The sequence below is a fragment of the Phascolarctos cinereus genome, unplaced genomic scaffold (assembly GCF_003287225.1).
Source record: "Phascolarctos cinereus isolate Bilbo 61053 unplaced genomic scaffold, phaCin_HiC Scaffold_5;HRSCAF=322, whole genome shotgun sequence".
In the NCBI taxonomy this organism is placed as follows: domain Eukaryota; kingdom Metazoa; phylum Chordata; class Mammalia; order Diprotodontia; family Phascolarctidae; genus Phascolarctos; species Phascolarctos cinereus.
Window position 1 is genome coordinate 129,034,481 of NW_027555958.1, and position 25,456 is coordinate 129,059,936.

General features: G+C 34.7%; 1 protein-coding gene across 8 annotated transcripts in view; it reads left to right on the forward strand.

Moving 5' to 3' along the window:
• Positions 1–25,456, forward strand: part of PTPRK (protein tyrosine phosphatase receptor type K) — a 745,494-nt gene that overhangs the window by 348,784 nt on the left and 371,254 nt on the right. For all 8 annotated transcript variants that reach the window (XM_078155151.1, XM_020987018.2, XM_020987017.2 and 5 more), the window contains exons 4-5: positions 22,184–22,265; positions 24,786–24,901. In XM_078155151.1, the coding sequence (XP_078011277.1) occupies positions 22,184–22,265; positions 24,786–24,901 (198 nt within the window). The remainder of the gene's footprint in view (positions 1–22,183; positions 22,266–24,785; positions 24,902–25,456) is intronic.

Sequence of the window (25,456 nt, forward strand, 5' to 3'; positions counted from 1 at the left end):
ATTCTCTTCTCCTTTGCTCTTGTCTCTGAGGCAATGTTTCTCTTTTTCGAAGCCAAACACTCTCCCTGTTGTTTTGATCCCATACCTTTCCATTGCTTCTTGGAGCTTCCCTATTGATTCCTTCTTCCTTTCCCTCTCTCTGTCTTTTCTTCATCTATTTCTTCCTCCTTTCCTCCCTTCCTACTTCCACCCATCTTTCTTTCACTTTTTCTTTCTGTATGAGTAGATTTTCCCATTCACCTTTTATACCATTTTTATTGCTTCTTCCTGTTACTGCAACACTTCTATAAGGAATCCTTTATTTTGGTTGCCTGTACTTCCTCGTAGCCTTCCAGTTTTTTTTTTTGAAATCTTGAAACATGAAAAAAAGGAACATTAATTTTTTAAAAGTCTATACTCTGTACCAGGTGCTGTGCTAAACTGGGGATATAGAGATAGACCCCCCCCTTAAAAAAAAGCACCAATCCTTGCCTTCAAGGATTTCACAGTCATTTAATGGAAGCGATAATATGCAAGCAACTGTATCTGTACAAGAAATACATGGGCTAAGTTTGAGTTAATCTCAGAGGGAATGCACTTGTATTCCTGGGGTCAGCAAAGCCCTCTTACCGAAGGTTGGATTTGATGTTGAGACTTGAAGAAAGCCATGAGGCAGAAATGAGGATAGAGAACATTCCAGGCATGGGGGGAAGCCTGTAAAGAGGCTTGGAGTCAGGAGATGGAATGTAATGTGGGAGAAGCATCCAAGAAACCAATGTTGCTGGATTACAGATTATGTAGAAAGACTTTTGAAATGTAAGAAGACTGGAAAGGGTGGCCTGGGTTCTTAAGGACTTTAAAAGTCTGGTGGGATTTTGTTTTGTTTTAAGTGAGGCAAAATGTCTTTTATTTAGCTCCTTCTGGAGGTTAAAGATGAATTTGTTCTTTCTCCTAAAACTTTAGGTGTTCTTAATGGTGGTATCTACTCTCTCCACCCTTCCCATAGTATTTTATTTTTTCTAATTACATGCAAAGATAGTTTTCAACATTCACTTTTACAAGATTTTTAGTGCTGAATTTTTTTTTTCTCCCTCCTCTTCCCTCTTCCCCAAAACAGCATGCAGTCTGACATAGGTTATACATTAGAATCACATTAAACAAATTTCCACATTAGACATGTTGTAAAAGAAGAATCAGAACAAAAGGGAAAAACCATAAGGAAGAAAAAACAACAGAAAAAGAGAAAATAGTAAGCTTCAATCTTCATTCAGACTTCGTGGTTCTTTCTCTGGATGTGGACAGCATTTTCCATCATGAGTCTTTTGGAATTGTCATAGATCATTGCATTGCTGAGAAGAGCTAAGTCTATCAAAGTTGGTAATCATACAATGTGGCTGTTACTGTGTACAATGTTCTCCTGGTTCTGCTTACTTCACTCAGCATCTGTTAATCATTCACGGTTTTTTTTTTCCTGAAATCCTCCTGCTCATCATTTCTTAAAGCACAATAGTATTCCATTACATTCATATACCACAACTTGTTCAGCCATGCTCCAATTGATGGGCATCCCCTCAATTTCCATTTCTTGGCCCCTACAAAAAGAGCTACTATAAATATTTTTGTGCATGTGGGTCCTTTTCCCTTTTATATGATCCCTTTGGATACAGTAGTGGTATTTCTGGGTCAAAGGAGATGCACAGTTGTATAGCCCTTTGGGCATAATTCCAAATTGCTCTCCAGAATCATTGGATCAGTTCATAACTCTACCAGCAATGCAATGGTGTTCTAGTTTTCTCAATCTTCTCCAGCATTTATCATTTTCCTGTTTTGACATATTAACATATCTGACAGATGTGAGGTAGTAGTTCAGTTGTTTTAATTTGCATTTCTCTAATCAATATTGATTTAGAACATTTTTTCATATGACTATATATATAGCTTTAATTTTTTTTTATCTGAAAACTGCCTGTTCACATCCTTTGACCATTTATCAATTGGGGAATGACTTGTATTCTTACAAATTTGACTTAGTTCTCTAGATATTTTAGAAATGAGGCAACTGTCACAGACACTGGCTGTGAAACTTGTTTTCCAGCTTTGAGAATACAGAATTCTTGCAGGCAGGTACCTGTACCTTCAGCCTCAAACAGGGCCTCATGCCATACATGATTTGCACTTAATAGGTATTTATTCATTGGGATTGAGTTAGCTAAGGCTATGTCCTTGTCCCTCTTCTTTTTTCATCCTCTCTCACTTTGTGATCCCATCCAGTTCCCATGGGTTTATAAGTTTATAGCATAGACTTAGAGGTAACCTGGGCACTTTCTTTTTAAAGATGTGGAAATGGAGGCGCAGAGAGATTAAGTGACTTTCCCAGGGTTATCAAGTAATATCTAAGGCAGGACTTGAATCTAGGTTGTCCTGATCCAAAAACCATTGCCTTAGGCACTGTACTCCCAAAGCTGTACATCTAGGTTACTTTCTCATCCATACACCTAGCCATAATTTTTCTGCTGAACTCCAGTAACCCTCATCAGTTCCTTCCTGGATGTTGCCTCTTGGACACTATTAAACTCAACATGTTCAACATGAAACTCTTTATCTTTCCCCTGTACCTACACCTTTTCAAAACTTTCTGATTTCTAATGAGAACACCTCTGACCTCCTTCTTACCCAGGATTATAATTTGGGTCAACATTCACTCTTCCTTTCTGTCTCTTTTCTTGTATTCAATCAATACCACATTTTGTGATGTCTACATCCATAATATTTTTCACATCTGTTACTTTCATGGTTCTCATATATTGACATCCTTCATCCCTTCTTTGCCTGTCCTTCTCTAATAGTTTCCTAATTGGTCTCCCTGCTGTCAGTTTGCATCCACTGCATTCACCATCCCACAACTGCCAAATTATGATAAAAATAGGTCCGTTTTACTTCTATTGGGGTGAGGAAGGGAACAACTCAGTGATTTCCTATTGTTGACAACATAAAATAAAAATTCCTTAGCTTTTCCTTCAAGTGTTTCCACAGTCTGGCTCCAGTAATTCTAGTATAATTTCCTACTGCACTTGCTTTGTCTCTCTGTTCCATGGAGGGGATGAAAGAGGATGAGCTGGACTGCTTGCTATTCCATGAACTCCTTCATATTCTCTGTCTTATCTCCTTGAAGTCACATGAGCCAAATGGAATTACCTTGACAGTCCTCCATTCTTACCTGTGCCTCTCAGAATCTTTAATTTTCTTCGAGGTTTAGTTCAGGTGTCACTTCTTTCCCTCGACTCTCACAGCTACTAGTGTTCTTCGATATTATTGCCCACCCTGTCTCCTATAAGTCCTTGGTTTCTGTGATGATGCTCCCTTGATTTCCTTCCCAATTTTCCTCAAATTGTACTTATTTATATACATGTTTTTTCCTCTCAATTCCCATTCCCTAGAAGAGTATAAGCCTCTCTATGACAGTGATTGTCATTTACTCTTTTTACTTTGGTCATAAATTGGCATTTATTATTTAAGTTCAAGATCAAGTTGTGAAAGAGGTTGGGGGGGGCACATTCAGAACAAAGAGTCAAGGATGGAGCCTTAGGGGAGGGGGAGGAGGGTTGAGACAGGGAGACCAGAACCTCTCATCTGTGTTTCTAAATGGAGTTGATCCTGATTTCTGAGCCTTGGTCCAGGGCACACAATGAAGAACATGATAAGATGAAGTTTCAGGGAGTACAGTTTTAGCAAAACATCAAGGGGGGGGTGGCAAAGTTACACATCCAGCCAAAGGTCAGGACTGGGATTTTTCTTGAATCAGCAGCACCACTTTGCTTCCTGTTATGGAATCAAACCGTAGATGTTTGATAAATTCCATCCCATATATTTCAGCTGTTAATGAAACATTCTTGTAGTTAAAGTCTTTATGCTAAAGAATTCTTTTATAGCCTCTCTGACTTCTTATTCTTTGCTTCTAGTTTCTTTGAATATGCATCCAGCTTGTAGGCTGCCTGCTGAAGAGCTGCTACTTGCTCCTGAATTAAAGTGATCTGATCCAGATAAGGCAGAAGTGCTGCATATTTTTGGTTTAAGTCCTTTAGGTTTCTACTTATGTTTACAGCAATCTTTCATTTCTAGACACTTTACACTAGTCAACTTGTTCATATTTTCCAGAAGTTTATAGTCTTCACTGGTGGCTGTCAGCTTACCTGTCAGGCACGTGGCCATTTTGGAGAATGTGTTCTGGCATAGCCCAGTCATGTCCACCTCGGTGGACTCTGTGGCCTCCTCAGCTATCTCCACCACTGTATCATCTTGACTCTGACCCTTCTGCTGGGTTGCAGGGATACATTGCTGCCATGCCTGAGCCTTCTCAGGATGGTTAAGCGGGTCACAGGCACTCTGGGGCTGCACATAAGCACCAGAGAGGAGTGGCACCTGTTTCCCTGCCAAGCCCACTTTTCACCCTACCCCCAACCCACACCCTCTTTTGTAGTCTCTGGGAGCTGAAGCTCATGGTCTTGCTCTTCATAGCCCCGCTTAATCTTGATCCCCAGCATCTTACTCACTGCTTTGCATGTAGTAGAAGTTTAGTAAATTTTTGTAATTTAAATAATAATAATAATGATAATAATAAAGAAAAATAATGATATATGGGATAATAATAGCACCTTCCTTACAAAGTTGTTGTGAGAACTAAAAGAGCTTATATTTGTAAATGTTTTGTAATTATAATTTTTTTTAAATTACAATTTTGCAAACCATAAAGAGTTATATAAATGCTACCTGGTATTACTGATGATGATAAGATGATGATGTAGCAGCAGGATTCATCTTTGGTCCTTTGGACCCTTGGCTGCTAATCACTTGATTGAAGTTCTTAAGTCTTTCCATTTTCTTTTTACAATGTTTTTCCTAAAAAAATTTATTCTCCCGTCTTTCTGCTCAATTCACTATGCACCAGTTCATACATGTCTTTCTAAGTTCTTCTGAAACCATCCCTTTTGTCATTTTATGATCCTTTTTATTATATAACAATATCCTGTTATACTAATGTTACACATTATTAAATCTTTCCTTATTTGATGGGCAACTCCCCTTAGTTTCTTATAAATGATAAAGTAAAAGGGTTCCCTAGCAATACTGAATCTATGCTATTGAAGATCATGCTTGATAGTATGAGACTAAATATAATTTTTTAAAGAGATTGTTGGAGTGTAAGCAAATTTTTTTGGGGAAAAGAGAAAAGCCCTATTCTGTGTATAGTGTAAAATAATGCTGTTCATAGAGTTCCAATTTTTTTTTAAATAGTTGATGTCTTTTGGTTTTTAAAACACCTCCATTCTAATTTTAAAAAAAATTTAAAATCTCTATTTTCTATTTTTATAACATCTTCACTTCCAAATATGTCCTTTTCCATCAGACTATCTCTTATGAAAGCCATAATAATAATGATGATAAAACAGATGAACAAAGTTAATAAAACTTTAACAATAGACATTAATTATATTTTATTAATATCTATTTTTTATCTCTTAAATTTATTTCCTTACCACTGTTTTCCATCCCTTACAAGAAAGAAAAATTAAAAAAGGGAATGAAGAAAAGTGGCAGAAAAATAACTAATGAATTAGAGGAAAAAAAAACAGATAATTCACAAAGTGTACCATGCCTATGGATCCCTCACTACTGCAAAAGAGTGGGTACAATTGCCAGCAGGGTGGTGGGCTGCATAGGGTGTTGGGTATAGATGAAGAAAAAGTACAATCTTAATCCTGTCCCAGATCCTTATTTATTTTTTGTCCCTGGAGAAGTCACTTAACTTCTCTCAGCTTCAATTTCCTCATCAATAAAAGAGACATAATACTGGCACCTGCCTTCAGGCATTGTTGTGTGAATCAAAGGAGATAATGGCTATACAGTGCTTTGCAAATGTTAATGTGCTGTATGTGTTGGTGATTCTCTTGAAAAACTAAGGACAAACCAGTTATCATCATTATCATTTTTTCTTTAGAGCCAAGTGTTGTCTTTGTAATTTTGCTGCATTGAATTAAAAAAAAAATAAAATGTTACTAACATTTGTAACATACCCTAAATTTCCCCTTTTATTCTCTCTCCAACTCCCAGAGATTCATGCCAGATAACAAAGAATTTTTTTAAAGAAAAAAAGAGGAAGAAAAAAAACCCAGCAGCAAAATTATTCAATACACAAGTTCTTAAAACGTATACAGTGTTCCCCACTTGTGGACCTCCTTTATCTGTTGCCATTTCTTCCTACATCTGAAGTGAGGCAAGCTGTGGAAATATTTTCTGTCTTTTCCTAAAGATTTGTAACTTAGCTGGAGGAAAAAAAAACCCCAAAAATAAAATCACCCCAAAATTTATTCTTCCATTCAATAACTTTGAAGTTTTGGTTATTTCTGATAGTCTCAAAAAAGCAAAAAAAAAATTCTTTAAGATGAATTAAAATATCCCAACTCAAGTCATATCTGAAGAAGTATGTTAAATAATACCTTAAGCTATTTTTTCCCCTTTTGAAAGAAATGGTACTTTTAATTATCTCTCCTTTAAAATCAAAAGGTGGTCTTTATCTTCTCTAAGAAATGTGCATAGGTCAAGGAGATATATCCCCCACCTCTCTGTTATTAGCAAACAAATCATTACTAGCAAAAAATATTTCAGCATGAACTTGGATAAACTTAAAATGGCAGAAATCGGGTATAGATCCTATTTTCGTTGTGAGACTGTTTCCCAAAATATGTTGCATACTCAAGAATCCTTTTAAGTCCTACCAAATTATGTTCTGAATAAAATATGTTAGTTGGTTCCCTTTCTCGTTTTGCTTCCTTATAAAGTTTATGGCAAATAAATATTTATTCTTTTTATAAGTGAATGACCATGGTGGTGTGTAATAAAGAAAGCTACAAATTAGTTCAGTGTACTGTGTCAGTTTTGTGATGGCCCACTATTTTGAGGCGATTAAAGGTGATTGCACATCTTGCTTATGTATTAGGACTAGACTTGAATTATAGTTTTAAGGGTTCAAGGTTGACATTCTATCTACAACATCTTTTCTTGACAATTGATGGTTCCTTGCTTAAAAAAAAAGAAAAATTTATTTATTGTGGCACAAAAAACATCCCTTAAATTAAAATTCAGTATACTGCTGGCTGTGGCCTTTCTTCTTCTGGGGAAATACATTGGCAATACATATTCATGTACCATGGTGCAGTCTTCACTCTGCGGTTTTGTCAACAGGGATTTGAGCTTCTTTCACTGATTATAGTTACATTGGTAATAGTGGTTATGTAATACAGTAGGATTGGGGGACAATGGAAATTGCTGCGTATAAGAAATTTCAAGGTCTACCGCTAGATCCCAATTAGTATAAATCCAATTAGGTCCCCCTGTAGTGGTTGCATGCATTTAAATATGTACTTTTTGAAGTTATAATTAGGTAAATATATTAATTGGTTCCAGACCAATGGAAATATAGAATACAAATTTGAATAATGTGACCATTTCATGGAATTCATTATTTTTGCTAATGGGAACCTGTTTACATACCCAAACACAGCATTGAGAGTTATCAATGAATTATACTACCATCATTTGTCTTTTTGAAGGGTTGCATCCTCTTTTGACTTTATTTAGGCTTCTCCATAAATTATTAGAATTGCTTTCAGGTGTCTTACTGGTATTCAATTTCTTGAACCTCCTATCCCTTATCCTTTTAGAGCAAGGGTTCTTAATCTCTTTTTTGTCATGGACTCTTTTGGCAGTCTGCTGAAGCCTAATAACCCTTTCTCAGAATATTTTTAAATGATAAAGTACCTAGGATTACAAGGTAACCAATTATATTGAAATATAGTTATCAATTTAAAAAAAATAAACAAGTTCATGGACCTTGTGTTTAGAATGCCTGTTTTAGAATCTCTACCCAGAACATCAAAGCTCTCTTCTCTCTGAACTTGTTGCAGTTTTCTTTCAGATTTTGTCTCAGCAGAGGGAAGGATTTTCCAACAATTCAACAGGTTATCTAATAATGAATTCCTTGTGAAGGAAAGGAGCTTTTTATGTAGAGCTTGTTGCCTACCTTTCAGAGATACTGTGCAAGGTATTCTTGCTTTGGAAGGAAAATTAGAATACATGGCCTAAGATCCTTTACAATTTCCCAGATGCCTAACTTGATAGTTGCTAGGTGTTAGTAAAGTCAAACTGAAAAGTTAACAGATTTTGGGAAGAAGAAAATAAAGCTAGATTTGGTGTGTTAGGTAATAGAAAAGTAAGCTAAGCAAAGTGATTCATCTTATCTAGATAGGTGATGAAATTCAAAGCAGGGAATTGATCAGTTTTTGGAAGACCTGGGTTCAAATCTCTTGCATCTATCTCCTTTATTCTTACCACATTCATCTTAGTCCTGACCTCCAGAGCATCTGGAGATGTTCTATTTTTTTTCCCTCGGTGCAAAGAAATACTGTTTCATAGTAGATGCTTAATAAATTCTTATTGAATTGAATCACAGAATATGTAACCATAATAGTAAAAATACTGAATTGACATTTTGTTAATGGATTTGTAGATTCAAGGAGAACCTTTGATAAATTCTCCTAATTTGCTGCCACTTCCTTTTGTGTTCTGGTTTCACTTAAATTGAGAATGTCAATATTGATATGTTCCGTGTCTCTAGAAGGATTTCAACTCCTCAATTTTTGGATGTTTTCACATTTCACAATTACAGACTACCAACAGTTTTTTTTAAGATAAGAAATTGTGTAGAAACTGTATAATTTCTGTAATTTTTCTATTATTTTGCAGAAGCAGAATGAGACTCAGTAGACTCAATGACCATTTTGTACAGTTCTGTATTTTGTATTATAATAATAAGAAGAAGAAGAAGGAGAAGAAGAAGAAATACTAAGAATAAGACTGAATAATAATACCTAGCATTTTTGTAGAGCTTTAAGGATTTCAAAACACTTTAGACATGTTTATTCATTTGATCCTCACAAGAACCCTGAAAAGTAGACATCCTCATCTCTGTTTTATAAATGAGGAACCTGAAATTGAGGGAGATCAAGTGCTTGCCTAGGTTCCTCCATTGCCTGAGGCAGGATTTGAAACCAGGGCCTCCTGACTGCCATTGAAGAGATTTATACAAAATCATTAGATCAACATGATATAAGTGAATCTCTTATCTGTTGTTACTAATTATAATGTAATAGACACGCTTTTGGTTTAAGTGTTTGGGTTTGGGAAGGGAGTAATGCTTTAGCTTTAACATTTACTCCAATTTTGGTTTAATGTGCTATTAAGTATCTTTGTTTTTTCTTTGTTATTTGTTATCTTTGTTATCAATTTGAAATCCACTTACTTATTTTAAAACTCACCTCTCTTTTATTATCTTAGGTCCATCCTAGCCAGGATTTCATATATCTCAAGAAAAACTGTGATGGTTTGAACCATATGTCAAACTTTCCTTAATTGAATGTTATGATTATAAACAGAGCTCTTTTCCAACCAATACACCAACTTGCTGTAATTCAAAGACATTTTTCAGATATAGTTGTGTGAGTGAAGTGATCTACTCTCCCATGTGAGAGACTGGACTATTGCTGCTAAAATTTAAAAGGTTTTGCTTGTGGATTGTAAGAAGACAAATGACATATCTCTAAGAGCCAGGAAAAATAGCAATGTAATTCAGTGCCATGTTGATAAACGAGTAAAAGAAATAGAAACCTTTACCAATCATCTTTTATTTTTGTCTAAGTCAACTAACTGTAAAATATAACACAGATGGTAGAGCCATGATTGCAAAGTTATGAAAGTGACATTTTACTGATGAATTTCCTGGTCTCCTCTTCAAGTTTAAAAATGATGTTCATGATATGTACTTCTTGTGGAAGTACCTCAGCACAGTACTTGGCATATAGGAGGTGCTTAATAAATGCTTGTTGACTGACTAGCCAACTCACTGAGGGCAAGCCTTTAAGAGCAAAAAATATTTTTAGATGATTTTGACTTTTATGGTTTTGGTTGCATCCCCTGTCCTGGAGAATGTTTCTCTCCTGTCTCTCTTCCTCATCTGATTGAATTCCTCTTTCAATGTTTAGTAGCTACTACAGTGAAACTTTTATCTTTTCAACTTATACTTAACATCTTCAGAGTAGTTTCTCATCAACTAGTTATCTAATACCATTCTCCATTTCCCCCAAACACACTTTCTGTTACTTTACTGAGATTAAGAAAAGAAAAGCACTTTTGAAAATTTGAAATATCTTAAATTACCATAGAAGTGGAAGAGAAAAATATTTTGTTTTATCTCTCTTATTTATTACATAGACATATTAGGTAAAATATGAAACAGACCTAAGCTTGAAATGTATCATTTCAAATACGTGGTTGTATCTCTGAATTTGAGCTGACCATTGGTTAATCACTGGTAACTAGCCAAAGGAAGTATCTGGAAGTGGGTAAACTTTTGTAAAAAAGTCAACAGAAGGAAAAATCATGTCAAAACTTTTTGAGATAACATTCTTCCTCATTTAACTCAATTTAGCTTTAAGGTAAAAACATGCAATGACAAACTTACCAGTTGGCATCAGTTCTATGCACTTAATGTAATTAGATGTCCCAATGTAAATAAAAACACTATATCCTCCCTCCCTTCCCTCTAGGATATAGGGTAAGCAACTGGCCAGTTTTCTTTTTCCCGTGTAAAGATGTCAGGCCATTGTTGATATACAGTTTTTGTCTCTCTTTTAGTCACTAAAGCATCAGGGAATGGAATATGTTACTTTTATGGAGTAGAATATATTATGGTCAGGATGTGCTTCAGGGGTATCTTTTGTCCCAAGAGACATGGTATGTGGATATATTAGTGTTGGGGTCTCTTTTTGGTCATATGCTTCCTCTTTCTGAGCTTTAGGAGTAAAGCCCATGAATATATAGGACAACCATAGCCATCTTCTAATATTTGAAGCATTGTCAAGTGAAGAGGGATTAGAATTGCTCTGTTTATCCCAGAGCACCAGAGTAGGAACAATGGGTGTCATTTACAAAGAGTTAGTTTTTGACATGATTCTTTGGCAAGAATACTTCTTATCAATTAGAGTTTTTCAAAAGTGGAATCAGCTACCTGGGAAAGTAGTCAGTTCACCCTTATTAGAGGTCTTCCAGCAGAAACTGGGTATTTTATTGTGCAGATTTTTTTTCTTATATGTTCAACTAGTTGTTCTATAGATTAATTTTGTGTCTATAATTCATCTTGTGTTAGTTGACTTGCATTCCAAGATAATTTAGCAAGTCCATGGCTCTGAGAATTTGTTGTGCATCAAATTGGGCACATGTCAATTATTTTGCTGGTAGAAAAGACAGAAAAAATGTCAGAGAACCTGTCCTCAAAGGTTTTAATGGGGGAAAAAACGTTAAGAACATATTGTCTCATTAGTAGCTATTACTTGTTGGCATGTTCAAATGCAAATTTGACCTGGTTAAAAATCTGATGTAGTTTACAAAAGGCCCAGTATGCTGAGTTTACCATTCCTGGAATAATAATGCACCTAGCCATCTGATTTGTCTTTCTGAGACACATGTCCATTATGACTCCAAATTTCGTTACTTTTGAATGAAAACATTGGAATGGATGATGTATTGGGCCCATTCCAGCTCAAATCTTTGACCTTATGAATGTAAGCTATGCCTTCGAAAAGGAGAATCTTCATTTTTTAAAAGTAAAATTAAAAAAACACACACACACCTAGATTAAAAATGTTTTTCTGCAAGAGTTTGACTTGTAGTATTTAAGATCCTCTGGGGCCCTGTCAGCAGAAAACTGCCTCACAGCATCATTTAGCATTGAAATGGAAGTAATTATGTTTTTGTGGTTTCTAAATTAGTTTAGCAAAAGTATCCAAGACTTTCTCCAGGGAAAGTCACTTTATTATGTCAACAAAAATTTATGAATTAGGTAAAAATGTACTAAACACCTTTGTCCTATTTTCCCCTTCTCAGTGAAACTACCTTTACATGGAGGTCACTTTGATAAAAGGACACTTGGGATACCTGACATTACTGTGAAGTTTCAGCCAAGATTTTAGAGCACTTTCAAGCTTGGACTTTTTGCAAAGTCTTTGTTAGGTATTTAGGGTCATCATTTGTATAGAAACACTAAAGAATGGAGATAAGATGTAAATAGTTGGACAAAAGGTCTAAGTTTAAATGAACTCTTACACTTCCTTATGTGCTAGCTACCATATTCTATTCCTGAACTTTCAATTTCACACAACAAAAATCAGTATAAAAATAGATATATTTCTAAATGTCAGGTGTTTGGTTTGTGTTAGCAGAGACTTAAGTATAAACTGAATTTTAAAAAGCAAAATAATAAAAAATATGTAAGGTTATTACTTGTACGAATGCAATCCAATTTTTTGGTTTCTGACATGTACATATTATACATTTCCTAGATTTTTTACATCCTTGAAAATATTTTAAAATTTTTATATCTTGGTAAGGTGATATTTATCTTGTACCTCTTTTTTTTCAGAGATAGGTGAGTATGAGTGCGGAAAATTTCATCTCTGATCAGGCTGAGTTTATGTGTTGGTTTATTTTTGCTGAACTGCTTTTGTTATCTCTATTTTTAATCTGCTTTTGTTATAACGTTTGGTTTTATGGGAAGCTTTAGAAGGAGGGAGGTGTATATTTGGAAATAAAAGTAATGTAAAAATGAGAGCTATTTTTTAAAAAGAAAAAAGTTCTAGTTTTTCCTTTTCAATAAAATTTCTCTTTTGGAATATGGGTAGCTTATTAAAATATCCTCTCTTCAAACAAAATTAAAATAAAAAATAGAATTGGTCTTCAGATATTTTGCAAATAATTAGTTGAATTAAGTTAAACAAGAATAAAGTTGTCCTTATTCTCACTACCTATCTCCTTTCCACTATTTTACTCTGCTCCTGTTTTCAATCAGTAATCCAGAAATGTTGCTACAGTTGCAAAAATTAGATGAAAAGTGCTACCTTCAAGATTTCTGGTAATGGAGTGGAATGGAAAAAAAGACTACAAAAAACAGTCTGCAAACAAATTGAGCTCATTCTATGCCTCAGCAGAGAGAATGGATTTTGTTTTTTTTTCTTTAGTGGATCTATGTCACAAAGACAAACCCGTTCTATTAAAGAGCACCCTCTTGGGAATGCCTACTCTTTTAGAACTGACCCATTACCAAAAGCTTTGCTTAATTTACATAGTAGGAGGAATCTTTCTACCACCTTCCTCCACTTTTTTGAAGGGTTGAACAGAAGAACTTTATGAGTTGAATGCTCTGTTGAAGTGAAAAAGCTGATTAGATCTTTACCAGTCAAGGGATAGACTCTTAGAAATTTCCTCTGGCTTATGTTAATGATGCAAAGCCAACACCTAACAGGGAGAAAAAGGTCAGTAAAAAGAGAAACTAATTATTTTCTCACAATCAAGAAACATTTCTTTAGTTTCCTTTTTAACAAAGGCCTAGATTTATTATACCCTCTTGAATTAAGTTGATTTTAAATGAGCAAATAAAATACTTTTCTCAGGGGTACAGTTATCACAGTCCCTAAAACAGCTTCAGAAGCAAAGGAATTTTAACAATTTGGAAAAGAAGTAGAGCAAGTCTACAAGTTAAAATAACTTATGAAAGATACTTTTATTTTTTTTTAAGGCAACTGGGGTTAAGTGACTTGCCTAGGGTCACACAGCTAGTAAGTGTCAAGTGTTGGGTGTGAGGTCAGATTTGAACTCAGGTCCTCCTGACTTTTGCTCTATCCACTACGCCACCTAGCTGCTCTGAAAGATACTTTTAAACGGTAAGATAAATGATATATGTTCTAAATAGGTCATTAACATAATATAGAAAACATGCCAAAAATGTCAATGACTTGTGACACATTGATGAGGGTATTCCATTGCCCATATATCCTCAACCCATTCATGCTATATTCATGCTTCTCATCTTATGTATTTCTTATCTGATATGAAATTATATATGATTAGTCAGCTAAGTGACATATGGAATACAGCACTGCATTTAAAGTCAAGACCTGAGTCCAAATATGACTTTAGGTGTGACCCCAGGAAAGTTATTTAACCTTTATCTGCCTCAGTCTTGTCAGCTATGAAATGAGTTATAATGAGAGAGAAAATATTTGTAAAGTACTTGGCAAATAGTAGATGCCCCACAAGACTTGGGCTAGGCTCTCTTTTCTATCCCCTCCTCTCCCCTCCCCTGCTGTTCCTCCTTTCCTCCCTTCCTCCTACTCTGTCGTGTTCTTCCATTGGTCTTACAAAGGATCTGTCCAATGTGCAGGAGGCATTCCTATAGATCATGGGTGGCACGGGAACTTTGGCTATCTGTGTGTTAATCTGTGAAGTTGATACCTGATTGGACAATTTCTTTTTTCTGCTCTCATTTTTCCTTAGTGATGTCCCTTCAAACCAAACTTTATTTAGTATTTCATTAGAAATATATAATATACTTCATAGGATTATAAATTTAGAGCTGGAAGGGAACCTCCGATGTTACCTAAATCAAGTCTCTTCTTTTATAGATGAGGAAATTGAGTACCAGCATGGTTAATTGAGTTATATAGGGTCACACAGAGCGTAAGTTATAGAGCTGGACTTCAAATCTATTTTCTTGGACTCCAGATATAGTAGTTTCTTCCATATATAAATCTATTCCCAATGTATATCTCTCCATTGCTTTTTGGATCATTCAGCACTCTTATTTAACAGAGACTCTGGTGTTTGAACATTCTCCATCATATAATATCACTAGAATATTTGTGTGGAAAAAGCTGGGTATTTCTTGTAAAGAGTAAATTATAATAATTATAAATATGGTAAATTTTCCTAAATATGCATCAGCTCCCTCTCTTCCATCTATTCAATTCTTGGCTCAACTTCCTTCTGTATGTGTGTGTGTGTGTGTGTGTGTGTGTGTGTGTGTGTGTGTGTGTGTGTAAATTAGTGGTCTGGACTTCCAGCTATAAATCATAGTCTTTACAAGGAGCATATTTCATTTTTCTTATATGAATTATTAGACTAATGTTTCTTGTGTATTTTGTGGTGCCATTGAGGAGGCCCTGTAATATTTCCCACCTTGATGTAATCAGCACCTATCTATGCAGAGTCCCTCTCCTTTTTGAACCTTGCAGAAAACATCCTCCACATTGAGAATAACAACCTATGGCCATCATGTATTTCTTGACCATAGTTAGAGGATTACTGACCACAGTTCTTTTTGTTGTTACATTTATCTAGCAACACAGGCACCAGAAACTTCTGGGTTGGAGGAGGAGCATCTTTAAACCTACATCTACCTCCACTGAGTCTTTAAAAAAAAATTCTACATATAATAAACACAGTAGGAGTTTATATTCACTACACTTTTCCAGGCAATTATTTTACTCTGTATCTTCCTCTGCATCTCTCTTTCCTTCTGCTGTGTATCTTTTGAAGTCTCTGTTTTTATGTGTATCAATATCCACTCACATGCTTGCCCCCCCTTGAGAAAACTCTCAATTTCAACAAATCTGAATTGTCCTGCAAAATAAATCAAGGCATTAGACATGCCTGAGAATGAATATCTGGTTCAAGTTATCAGCTTTTTGCCAAGAGGAAGAAGGTATATTTCATCATTGGTCTTTTGAAGCAATGATTGGCTGTTGCTTCAGTCAGATTTCTGAAGTCTTACAGGGTTATTTCCCCCCACATTTTTATGATCGTTGATTAAATTGTTCTACTGCTTCTACTCACTTCATTCAGTATTAATCCATATGAATTCCTGTATGAATGTATCTGACATGTTCCTCATTTTTAATTGTGTAATAAAATTCCATTTTGTTTGTGTGCTACAACCTGTCTAGATATTCCCAGTTGATGAGGGTTTATTTTCTTTCCAGTTCTTTGCTTAAAAATAAGTGCTGCTGTAAATATATGTGTCCTTTTATGTCTTTTCCTTCTGACGTTGAATTCTGTGGGATAAATTATTGATGATGATGATGATAATAATAATAATAATATCATCATCATCTTTGACTCAAAAAGTATGTACAATTTAATATCTTTCTTGATATGATTTCAAATTGTTTTGGAGAATAGTTGGACCAATTAATATTTCCTTCAATGGTGTATTAGTGTATCTATCCTACTACAACCCCTCCAATGTTGACCATTTTTTTCTTTTTTGTCATCTTTGCCAAATATGTGTATGAAGTGAAACTTCACAATTCATCTTTTTAAGATGTTCATCTTCACTCTTCATTGGCAATTGCCCACATAGTACACAAAATATTGAGTTAAAAAGTCCATACGTAGTGGTTTCAGGATGATTGCTCATGAGAACTGATTTCAGTAGAACTGTTGGCTGATTATTTCCATTCCATGCTATCTTTGACTCTCCTTCAACTGTTTTATACATACACACATGCACATACACACGCGTACACACACACACACACACACACACACACACACATACACACACACACACACACGGGGGGGAGTTCTTTCATGAAAACTATATGACTCATGTCTAACTTTCTCTGAGTGTATATTTTCCTCAATTATTTTCACCACTTTGAGATATAATAATTCATATATTTCATTTTCCTACATGTTTTACAAAGTTTTCTTGTCTTTTAGTCAGGTTAGGAAGTTTATGAGCACTTTTGACTTAGTTTGGTGGCTTTTGATGTGGGTTTAATTTCTCGAAGAAATAATAAATGAGTGATTATCTCAATTTTTTTCCATCTATTTTGGAAGTCAACTTGTTTTAGAGGTCAGATTTTAACTGTTGTAATGATATGTGTTGTCTTCCCCTTTTTTACTTCCAATTGTTTTAACCAAAATGGAAATATGACCGCACATTCTCTCCAATAGTGTGGCAATTTGGGACAGTCTTAGTACTAATGTTTAAATTAACATTTGCAACATCTAATAACTTTGATATTCTGAGCAGTCACTCCCCTCTTCTCTCTCATTCTGCCATTTTTATTAGGAAAATCAATGTATCTGAAGAAGATAGAAGCCTTCACATTTTTTTCTCTTTTTTTTGGTTGCTGTTATTAAAAAAAAAATCACGTAATTGTGAACCTTAAGGTGATAAAAGTCTCTTCACCAAGATGGACTGCTTCTCATGTGGCTGAAACAGTTTGCCTCCAGACCTATACTAATCTTTTCTAATTTCATAGAACCTATGTAAGCACAAGCTCTGCTGTTGTAGCCTTTAAAAACCTATAGTAAGCTCCATGTCATAATGAAACACTATGAGAAAGCCTTAAATAAAATATGTTACATAAGAATGCTATTTTATTGACCAATGGTTTTCAAAGTTTTGTTAGCCAGTGTTCCTTGCCATAAAAACCCTCTTTTGTAATTAACATTCATATTTGTTTCATTCAACAAACATTGATTACATGAGAATGAATAAGAAAATAATATTATTTGTAAATTGTTTTACAAATCTTTTAGCACTAAATAAATGATACAATTATTCTTAAATTTCATTGTAATTATCTTTTTAAATGATATGATGCATTTTTTCTCTCCTTCCCAACTCCTCAATTGAATAAAAATGAAAAAGAAAACCTTTGTAGTAAATATGCATTTTCAAGAAAGGCAAACTCCTATGTTGACCATGTCCAAAAATATAAGTTCCATCCTGAGGCCTTCACTTTTCTATCAGGACGTTGGTAGCATCTTTCTTCTTTGGCCCTTTGGAAAACTGTTGATCATTGCATTGATCAGAGTTCTCAGGTCTTTTTAAAGTTTTTTTTCCTATAATGTTGTTAATTTACAAACTCTACATTTGGTTATACTTACTTTACTTCACATCAGTTCATATACGTCATCACAGTTGCTCTGAAGCTATTAATTATATGATTTTTTAAGGCACAGTAATATTTTATTATAGTCATATGCTCTAAGTTGTTCAGCCATTCCTTAAAAAAAAAATGAACACCCTCTTAGTTTCCAGTTCTTTGCCACCACAGAAAGAGTTACTACGTTTCTGTACGTGTGATTTCTTTTCCTCATTCTTTGATACTTTTGAGAGTATAAGCTTAGTAGTGGTATAATCACCGTGATTATTACATACTCATCACACATTAAGGCAGATATATGGCAATATACACTTTGCTTATTTTTCTCTTGTTTGACTTGGTCACCCTCTTTATTTATTGTGCTGTCTGTGCTTTACACATGAAATAAGGCTTTGACTTGTGACTTTTGGTTGGAAGAATTAGTTTCTTTAGTGTTGGATTGCTTTAGTACCTGCTATGTAATAGCAGCTTCAGAAACCTCCAGTATCCTCCATGTCATCATGGAACATGATAAGAAGGCCTTAAATGAAACATGTTATAACAATTCTATTTTATTGAGTGGTGGTTTACAGAGGTTTGTTTGCTGGTTTTCCTTGCCATTAGAACCATCTTTTGGGTCAGCTGGGTGGTGTAGTGGATAGAGCACTGGCTCTGGGGTCAGGTGGACCTGAGTTCAAATGAGGCCTCAGACACTTAACACTTACCAGCTACATGAGTCTAGGCAAGTCACTTAAATCCAATTGCGCCCTCCCCATATAATAATAAAAAAAACCCCTCTCTTTTAAAATTAACATCCATATTTGTTTAATTCAACAAGCTTTGATTACATGAGAATGAATAAAAGAATGAGATATTATTTTAGCAAAGTACCTGCTATGTCATAGTGGCTTAATTAATGCATGTTCAGATTATGGAATGAAAATGGAGTGATTTGTTGAAAATGGAGGGGTAGAGTGAACTTAACTATTTCCTGCTAGCAGGACTCAGAGAGGCATCAGAATGGGAGTGAGGCAAATTAAGGTTAGGAAGAGCTCTGAGAAGGTCCGTGTGTCCTTAGAAAGTAAAGAGCAGAGCCATTTGCTTCTAAGGGCCTTTGCCATACTATGACTATCTTGGTGGCATTTAATCAGTAACTAAGGATTATACAGATAATTGTCATATACCTTGGAGCAGTTGCAAGGGTATGTACTGTACGTCATGGTCCCTTCTGTTCTGGAACACCTACAGTGTTGTTGTGTGGTTTATTTGTAGTCTACCAAATATGTCATACTATATAACAAATTTACCATAATTATATTCCAGAGTGGACCCAACTAGGCTATTGAATGTTACTGGCATTTCCTTGTGCACAGGAAAAATAGTAAAGCCAGCATTGAGACATAACTACTAAAATAGGAAGTGTTCTGTTTAGGGATTATAGGAGGTGACAGAATAGTATGCCATATTGGTGCCCTCAAGATATTAATAGAATTAGACGGGGTCCTCCTGTGTATTAGGTGAATCTTCCATCAGAAGACATGAGCTAGAATCACACACAATGTCAGTGTATAATGGGATCACATCTTGCAATGATGGATGGCAATGATATCTCAGACCCATAAGTGTTACATATTTTAGCATTTAGTTGCCTAAGAGAGTTATACAAAGTGCTATGTGAAGTAGAAAGAAGGGGCCATTTCTCTACTGGGGGGATCAAGGAAATCTTTCTGAAGGAAGATGATTTTGAGGTAAACTTTAAAACATACATTGAATATCAAGCCTATGAAAGTTAGGTTGGTTATAGTAATGGTTGTTTGTAGTAATTGCAGGAATATGAGAAGAGACTAGAGGGAAGAACAAAAAGAAATAAAGACAAACAAGACAACTCTGAAAGCTATCTGTTGACATTATTATATATTTATAAAACAAACTGTACATAATTCCATGTACAGTCATTCCTCTTTTTTTAGCTTTGTTCTATATATGAAATTAGTCAATTTAACATTTGTTAAATTCATAGTAAAGTAAATTTAAAGAAAGTAATTCTTCTTAATTTTATTCATTTTTTCTTTCTTTTTTCTTTTTTTGTTTTTTATTTAATTTTATTAACTTATTTTGATTTATCAATAATCACTTCCATATGCTTTTGAGTTTAAAATTTTTCTCCCCTTTCCTCCCTACCACCGTCCCCAAGATGTTGCATAATCTGATATAAGCTATACAGTTATATTCCTATTAAACATATTTTCACATTAGTGGTGTTGTAAGTAAAAATTAAAAACAATAGGAGGAACCATCAGAAAGAGGAAACAAAACTCAACAGAAGAGAAAAAAAAATAGCAATTCGAGTTCCATAGCTCTTTCTTTGGATGTGGACAGCATTTTCCATCCTGAGGCCTCTGGAGATGTCTCAGATCCTTGTAATGCTGAGAAGGGTTCAGTTTAACAATACTAGTCATCGCATAACATGGCTGTTATTGTGTACAAAGTCCTCTTGGTTCTGCTCACTTCACTCAGCATCAGACCATATAAGTCTTACCAGGTTTTTCTGAAGTCAGCCTGTTCATCATTTCTTATAGCACAATAGTATTCCATTACATTCATATTCCACAACTTGCTCAGCCATTCCCCAATTGATGGGCATCCTCTCAATTTCCAATTCTTTGCCACCACAAAAAGAGCTGCTATGAATATTTTTGTACGTGTGGGTCCTTTTCCCATTTGTTTGATCTCTTTGGGATATAGCCCTAGAAGTGCTATTGCTGGATCAAAGGGTACAGAAGAAAGTAATTCTGATGATAAAATGTAGAATGATCAAAAATTTGGTGTAAAGGAGGCTTTGGGCTTCCCTCTGACCATACCATAATATTCCAAGTGCTCAGGGCAAAACTTATTGCTATAGACAGACTTCATTCATATTCTATGTAGCTCCCTGTCCATCCTATATTAATGACAAATATAACAGTGTTTTATGATATCTGACTTCATTATCAGAATTAGAAAGGATGTAGGAGATGTGGGTCTGTATCCTTGGATCTGAATCCATCTTTATTATCCCACACTAAGCTTTCTCAATGTGTATCTCTGATGGGGAACAATCCATCCACATGGTATTTCTTCATAATGGTGAAAACCCCATTTCCCCTCCCCCACAGGAATTCCTCTGGAATGACACGATGGATTCATTTTTCCTATCTAAAAAGATTGTTTCCTACCCACTGGGGATTGAATTCTTCTCATCATACTTCCCTGAAATTATGTGCCTACCCCTTGGAAGTGGATCTTCCTCCCTTTCTCAGGTACAGGTTTCAGCTGACTGCTACTGCTATTGCTACCACTGACCTAATATCACTCTAAACCAGTCCAATAAACATTCATAACCACCTGTGACACTAAGGAGAAGTAGTTCATTTATTTGAATTTACCCTAATTCTTAATGTAATATCTTGCAGATCATATAACCTCTTTTTCTCCCTCTCCCTCATATCAGGAAGCTCAATCTTGCTTTCCCACTTCCTGCATATGTAAGGAAGGCCTAATGCAAAAGGCACTTAGCCAGGAGACAGAAGATCAGAGTTCTTGTCTTAAGCCAGCTGTTTATTTATTAGCCCAATGACTTGAGGTAAATTTGACTTCTCTTACGCCGTGTCCCCAGTTTTGCTTTGTATATTACTCAGGTCCCATCTCTTGGAGATCTTCAGAGTACTTGGTGTTCTCCATTGTACCTCCAAAGTGCTTTGGTTTTATTCTGTACATTTTATCTTTATATTTATCTGTAAATATATTGTCTCTTCCTAGTAGAATGTTAGTTATTTTCCAATAAGAACTATATCCTTTTGTCTTTGTATCTTTCAGTGGTTAACACGTATTAGCCATTCAATAAATACTTACTGAATTAATTCAGTTTGGTGTAATGATTTTTGTCTGACCTTCATCGCAGATTTTTTGTGAAGATCAAGTGAGATTTATTAATGAAATGTAATTGAACAAGATTGCCCCAATCTTTTTGACCATGTTTATCTCCATTTTCAGTGGTGTGCATGTGTGTGTATGTCTGTGCTCATGTATATTTATGAAATATAACTTATTTTTGAAGACCATATATTGCCTACTAGGATAAAATAGCAGTTTTTGGTGAGGTTTTTTTTTAACTAAGTGACAACTTCATCTCAGAAAAATTAATGATTGTTCTGATATTCCTGTGATCCATCTGTGATTAAAGTTTAGAATATGATCACAATCTAAGATGTTACATAATAAATATCTTTTAATCCTCATGGAAAATTCAGTGGAAATAAAAGTCGTATGTCATCTGCTCTCCTTCCACACTGGGAATTGTGCAGAAATGAGTGTTGTAAACATTTTTCCTTTCATTCTGACAGGTAATATTTGAGGCAGAAGTCTCAGATGAGAGAAATGGCTACATTGCCATTGATGACATCCAAGTTCTGAGCTACCCTTGTGGTAAGTGTGATTAAGAGTTGTGTTTTCCTGGGGCTTTTCAGGACCTACTTGATATTGGCATTGACTTAAGTTTTCATCACTTGATCACTCCTCTCTTTTCCTGTCTCTAATTTTTTTTTTTTACTGCTTGTAGGAAAACCATTTCATGGCTATTGTAATAGCTTGTATAAGAAGCATTCCTCAGTCTTGAGGAATGTATCCCATCCCTGTTAATTCAGTTCAATTTTAAAAACTTTTATTAAGTGTCTATAAGTGCAAGGCTTTGTATATATGACTACAGAGATCAAGAGGTACATAAATTATGGATTAGAAATTTATTTTGAAGTTATTATCCAGAATCCAATAGAACATTAGGACCACAACAAGGAAAACTAGTTCACTTATTTGAATTTATCCCAGTTCTTAATGTAATATTTTACAAATCATATAAACTCTTTTTCTCCCTTTCGCTCATACTTACTCCTTTTTTATCAGTTTGTCTGGATAAGTACCATGTCTCCTGTGTACTTTGTACTACAGTGACTCGAGATTTTTTTCTCCTAGGCTATTTAATAGAAAAGGATGGTAAGAACTCTAACCACTGATGCAACTACTGACTGGTACATAGGGATGGACTTTATCTGAACCTTCTTTTAAGGTCACAATTGAAAGCATAGGCATACATACATACATGCATGCATGCATTTACATTTATATGTATGTATACATATGTGTGTGTGTGTATATATATAATATATATAATATATATAATATATATATTATATATATATATATATATAAAATATATATTTTCATGCATATATATACTCAAGCAACTTACTGCAACCCAAGTAGATAAATCCTTATATAAACACAGATGTTTCTTAATGTGGATTCAATGTCTTGTTTAAATTAGAGAATTTCTCTTAGAAGACATAGGCATACACATAATTGTACCTTTACAGTACCATGCTATATTTAGAAATGGAAAAAAAAATTGAGTATAGGAACTAGTTTTGCCTATTCTGGTCCAAGTATTCAACTCAGTTATCATATCAAATAGGAATGCTGGTCAATCTCAATTTTAACACACTTTGTTAATACATTCTTCCACATATTATATTCCATATGTCAAAATCTGGTCCATTTTCACATAGGCTTTCCTACATATTTCTTGGTCAAATCATATAACATAACAATTACCTAGAATTTCTAAAGCCAGGTTTAGGACAAATTATCCTATAAGACATAATCCTGTCCCCTGACACCTGATTATAAAATGGCTTATATTTATTGCTATGAGTATTCAGTGATCCTCTGTGTCAGGTTCATGTGGGTATTTACATATATATTCTGTCATTCATATGGAAGAACATTATTAAAAATAGTTCCATTGCTCTACTTTTATTGTACTGGCAGCTAATTTCTTCTTCTAGCATTTTCTGGAGATCAGCTAGCATCTTACTAGAATCAAATACAGGCAGCAACGTCTTAACTATGTCCTCTAAGAATAAAGAAGGGAAAAATTATTCACTCCAAGTACTAATAAGCATCATAGCTTCTTTTGTAACATTAATGTGAGAAAGCAAAGAGTATGCCAACCTAGTGAACATTTGGACCTTAGAAAAATAGATGTTGAATTCTAAGGTTTTGGCTAATGAACAAATTGCTAAACAAAGGGTTTATAACTGTAACTGTAATTTGCCAATAATATGATGATCAGATGAGACCCAAATACTTCCTAATTGTAACAGTTTTGAGTTGATATTTTTTTAAGAAAAGCATTAGAAAACCTTTAGCTGTAACAGGTAATTCTCCAGAAAATATATCCGAGGGATATATAACTCATGTCCTTCAACTATAGTCGTTACTTTTGTCAGTCTCATATTTCACTTGGGTGGCTTTCCTGAGGCTGTACAGACATAAGGATTTAGTCACACAAACTGTTACTACTTGATGTCACCTGAAATGCTATTTTCTTGGAAGCACTAGATAGAGAAAACTATGGCAGTTATACTGTGGGGACTCGGACGTGGGAAGGAATGAAGTAATGGCTAATTAAATAGTATGTTTGTGTATCTGTGGCACTATTGTGATTTGTATACCATAGATAAGATTGAGCTTGTTTCTCTAATGCTTACAGTATTTTGCCTGATGTTTTCTATGATGAGTCTACTTCTCCTTATTCAATTTGTAATGGTTTCATTATTATTCACTTAGAACTTGCAATAGTTGTCACCCAGCAATTATTGAATGCCCATTGCATGTACAACATTATCTTTGCTATGGTATAATATTCAGAGAAAACAAAGTTACTGAAAGGATAAGAAAGGAGATTATTGGAGATATAGAAGAAAATGTTTTTTTCCCATTTTTAGAAAATGTAATGTCTTTTTTTTGAGAGAATAGAATATCTTTCTTTTTATGGAATTTCCATTGGCCAATTTTAGAATTAACAATTTTGTTAATCTTTGGGAAATAGAAATATGTAATGTGAAATTACATGTGAATTTTGTTTATTTTTTCCCCCTCTTTCCACAGATAAATCCCCTCATTTCTTGAGGCTGGGTGATGTAGAGGTCAATGCAGGGCAGAATGCTACATTTCAGTGTATTGCTACAGGGAGAGACGCTGTGAATAACAAGTTATGGCTGCAGGTAAGGCTAACTAGTCTGTTGGGCTAATGTGGATAAATTTGATAGTGAAAAAGCACCAAAGCCATATGAGCACAGATTGTATTTTAATTCACTTATTTTTTCATGCAACATTTCTTTGCTTGCCTTGTACTGATGCCATGAAGATTCATCTTTTTCCTTGCTCTCCACTTAAAGATGTGAATTAATTTATGAAGGAATTTAAATATTGTGTCTTCTATCAGCTTCTAGTTAATTTTACTTGTTCTTCCAGTTTCTTTGTGTTCTACTTAAAAATAGTTCTTTAGAATAGTTTGAAGTGAAAAGAGTAGAAAAAGAAAGTTTCTTTCATTTTAAAGTGCTTCACAAACTAGATTTACTAGAGCATGGTTCATAAGATGGAGAACTGTCAGTATGATAAATTACATTTTGAGAAACCTTTGGGGCAATATTTCAAGCAATGTGTAGTCCAACAAAAGAAAATTAAATTGTTCAGAGTTTAGGTGTGTGATGGATAAACTCATGTCTCAGGGTCAAGATTAGGTTAACTGAAGGATAAGTGTACAAATTATGCAGAAG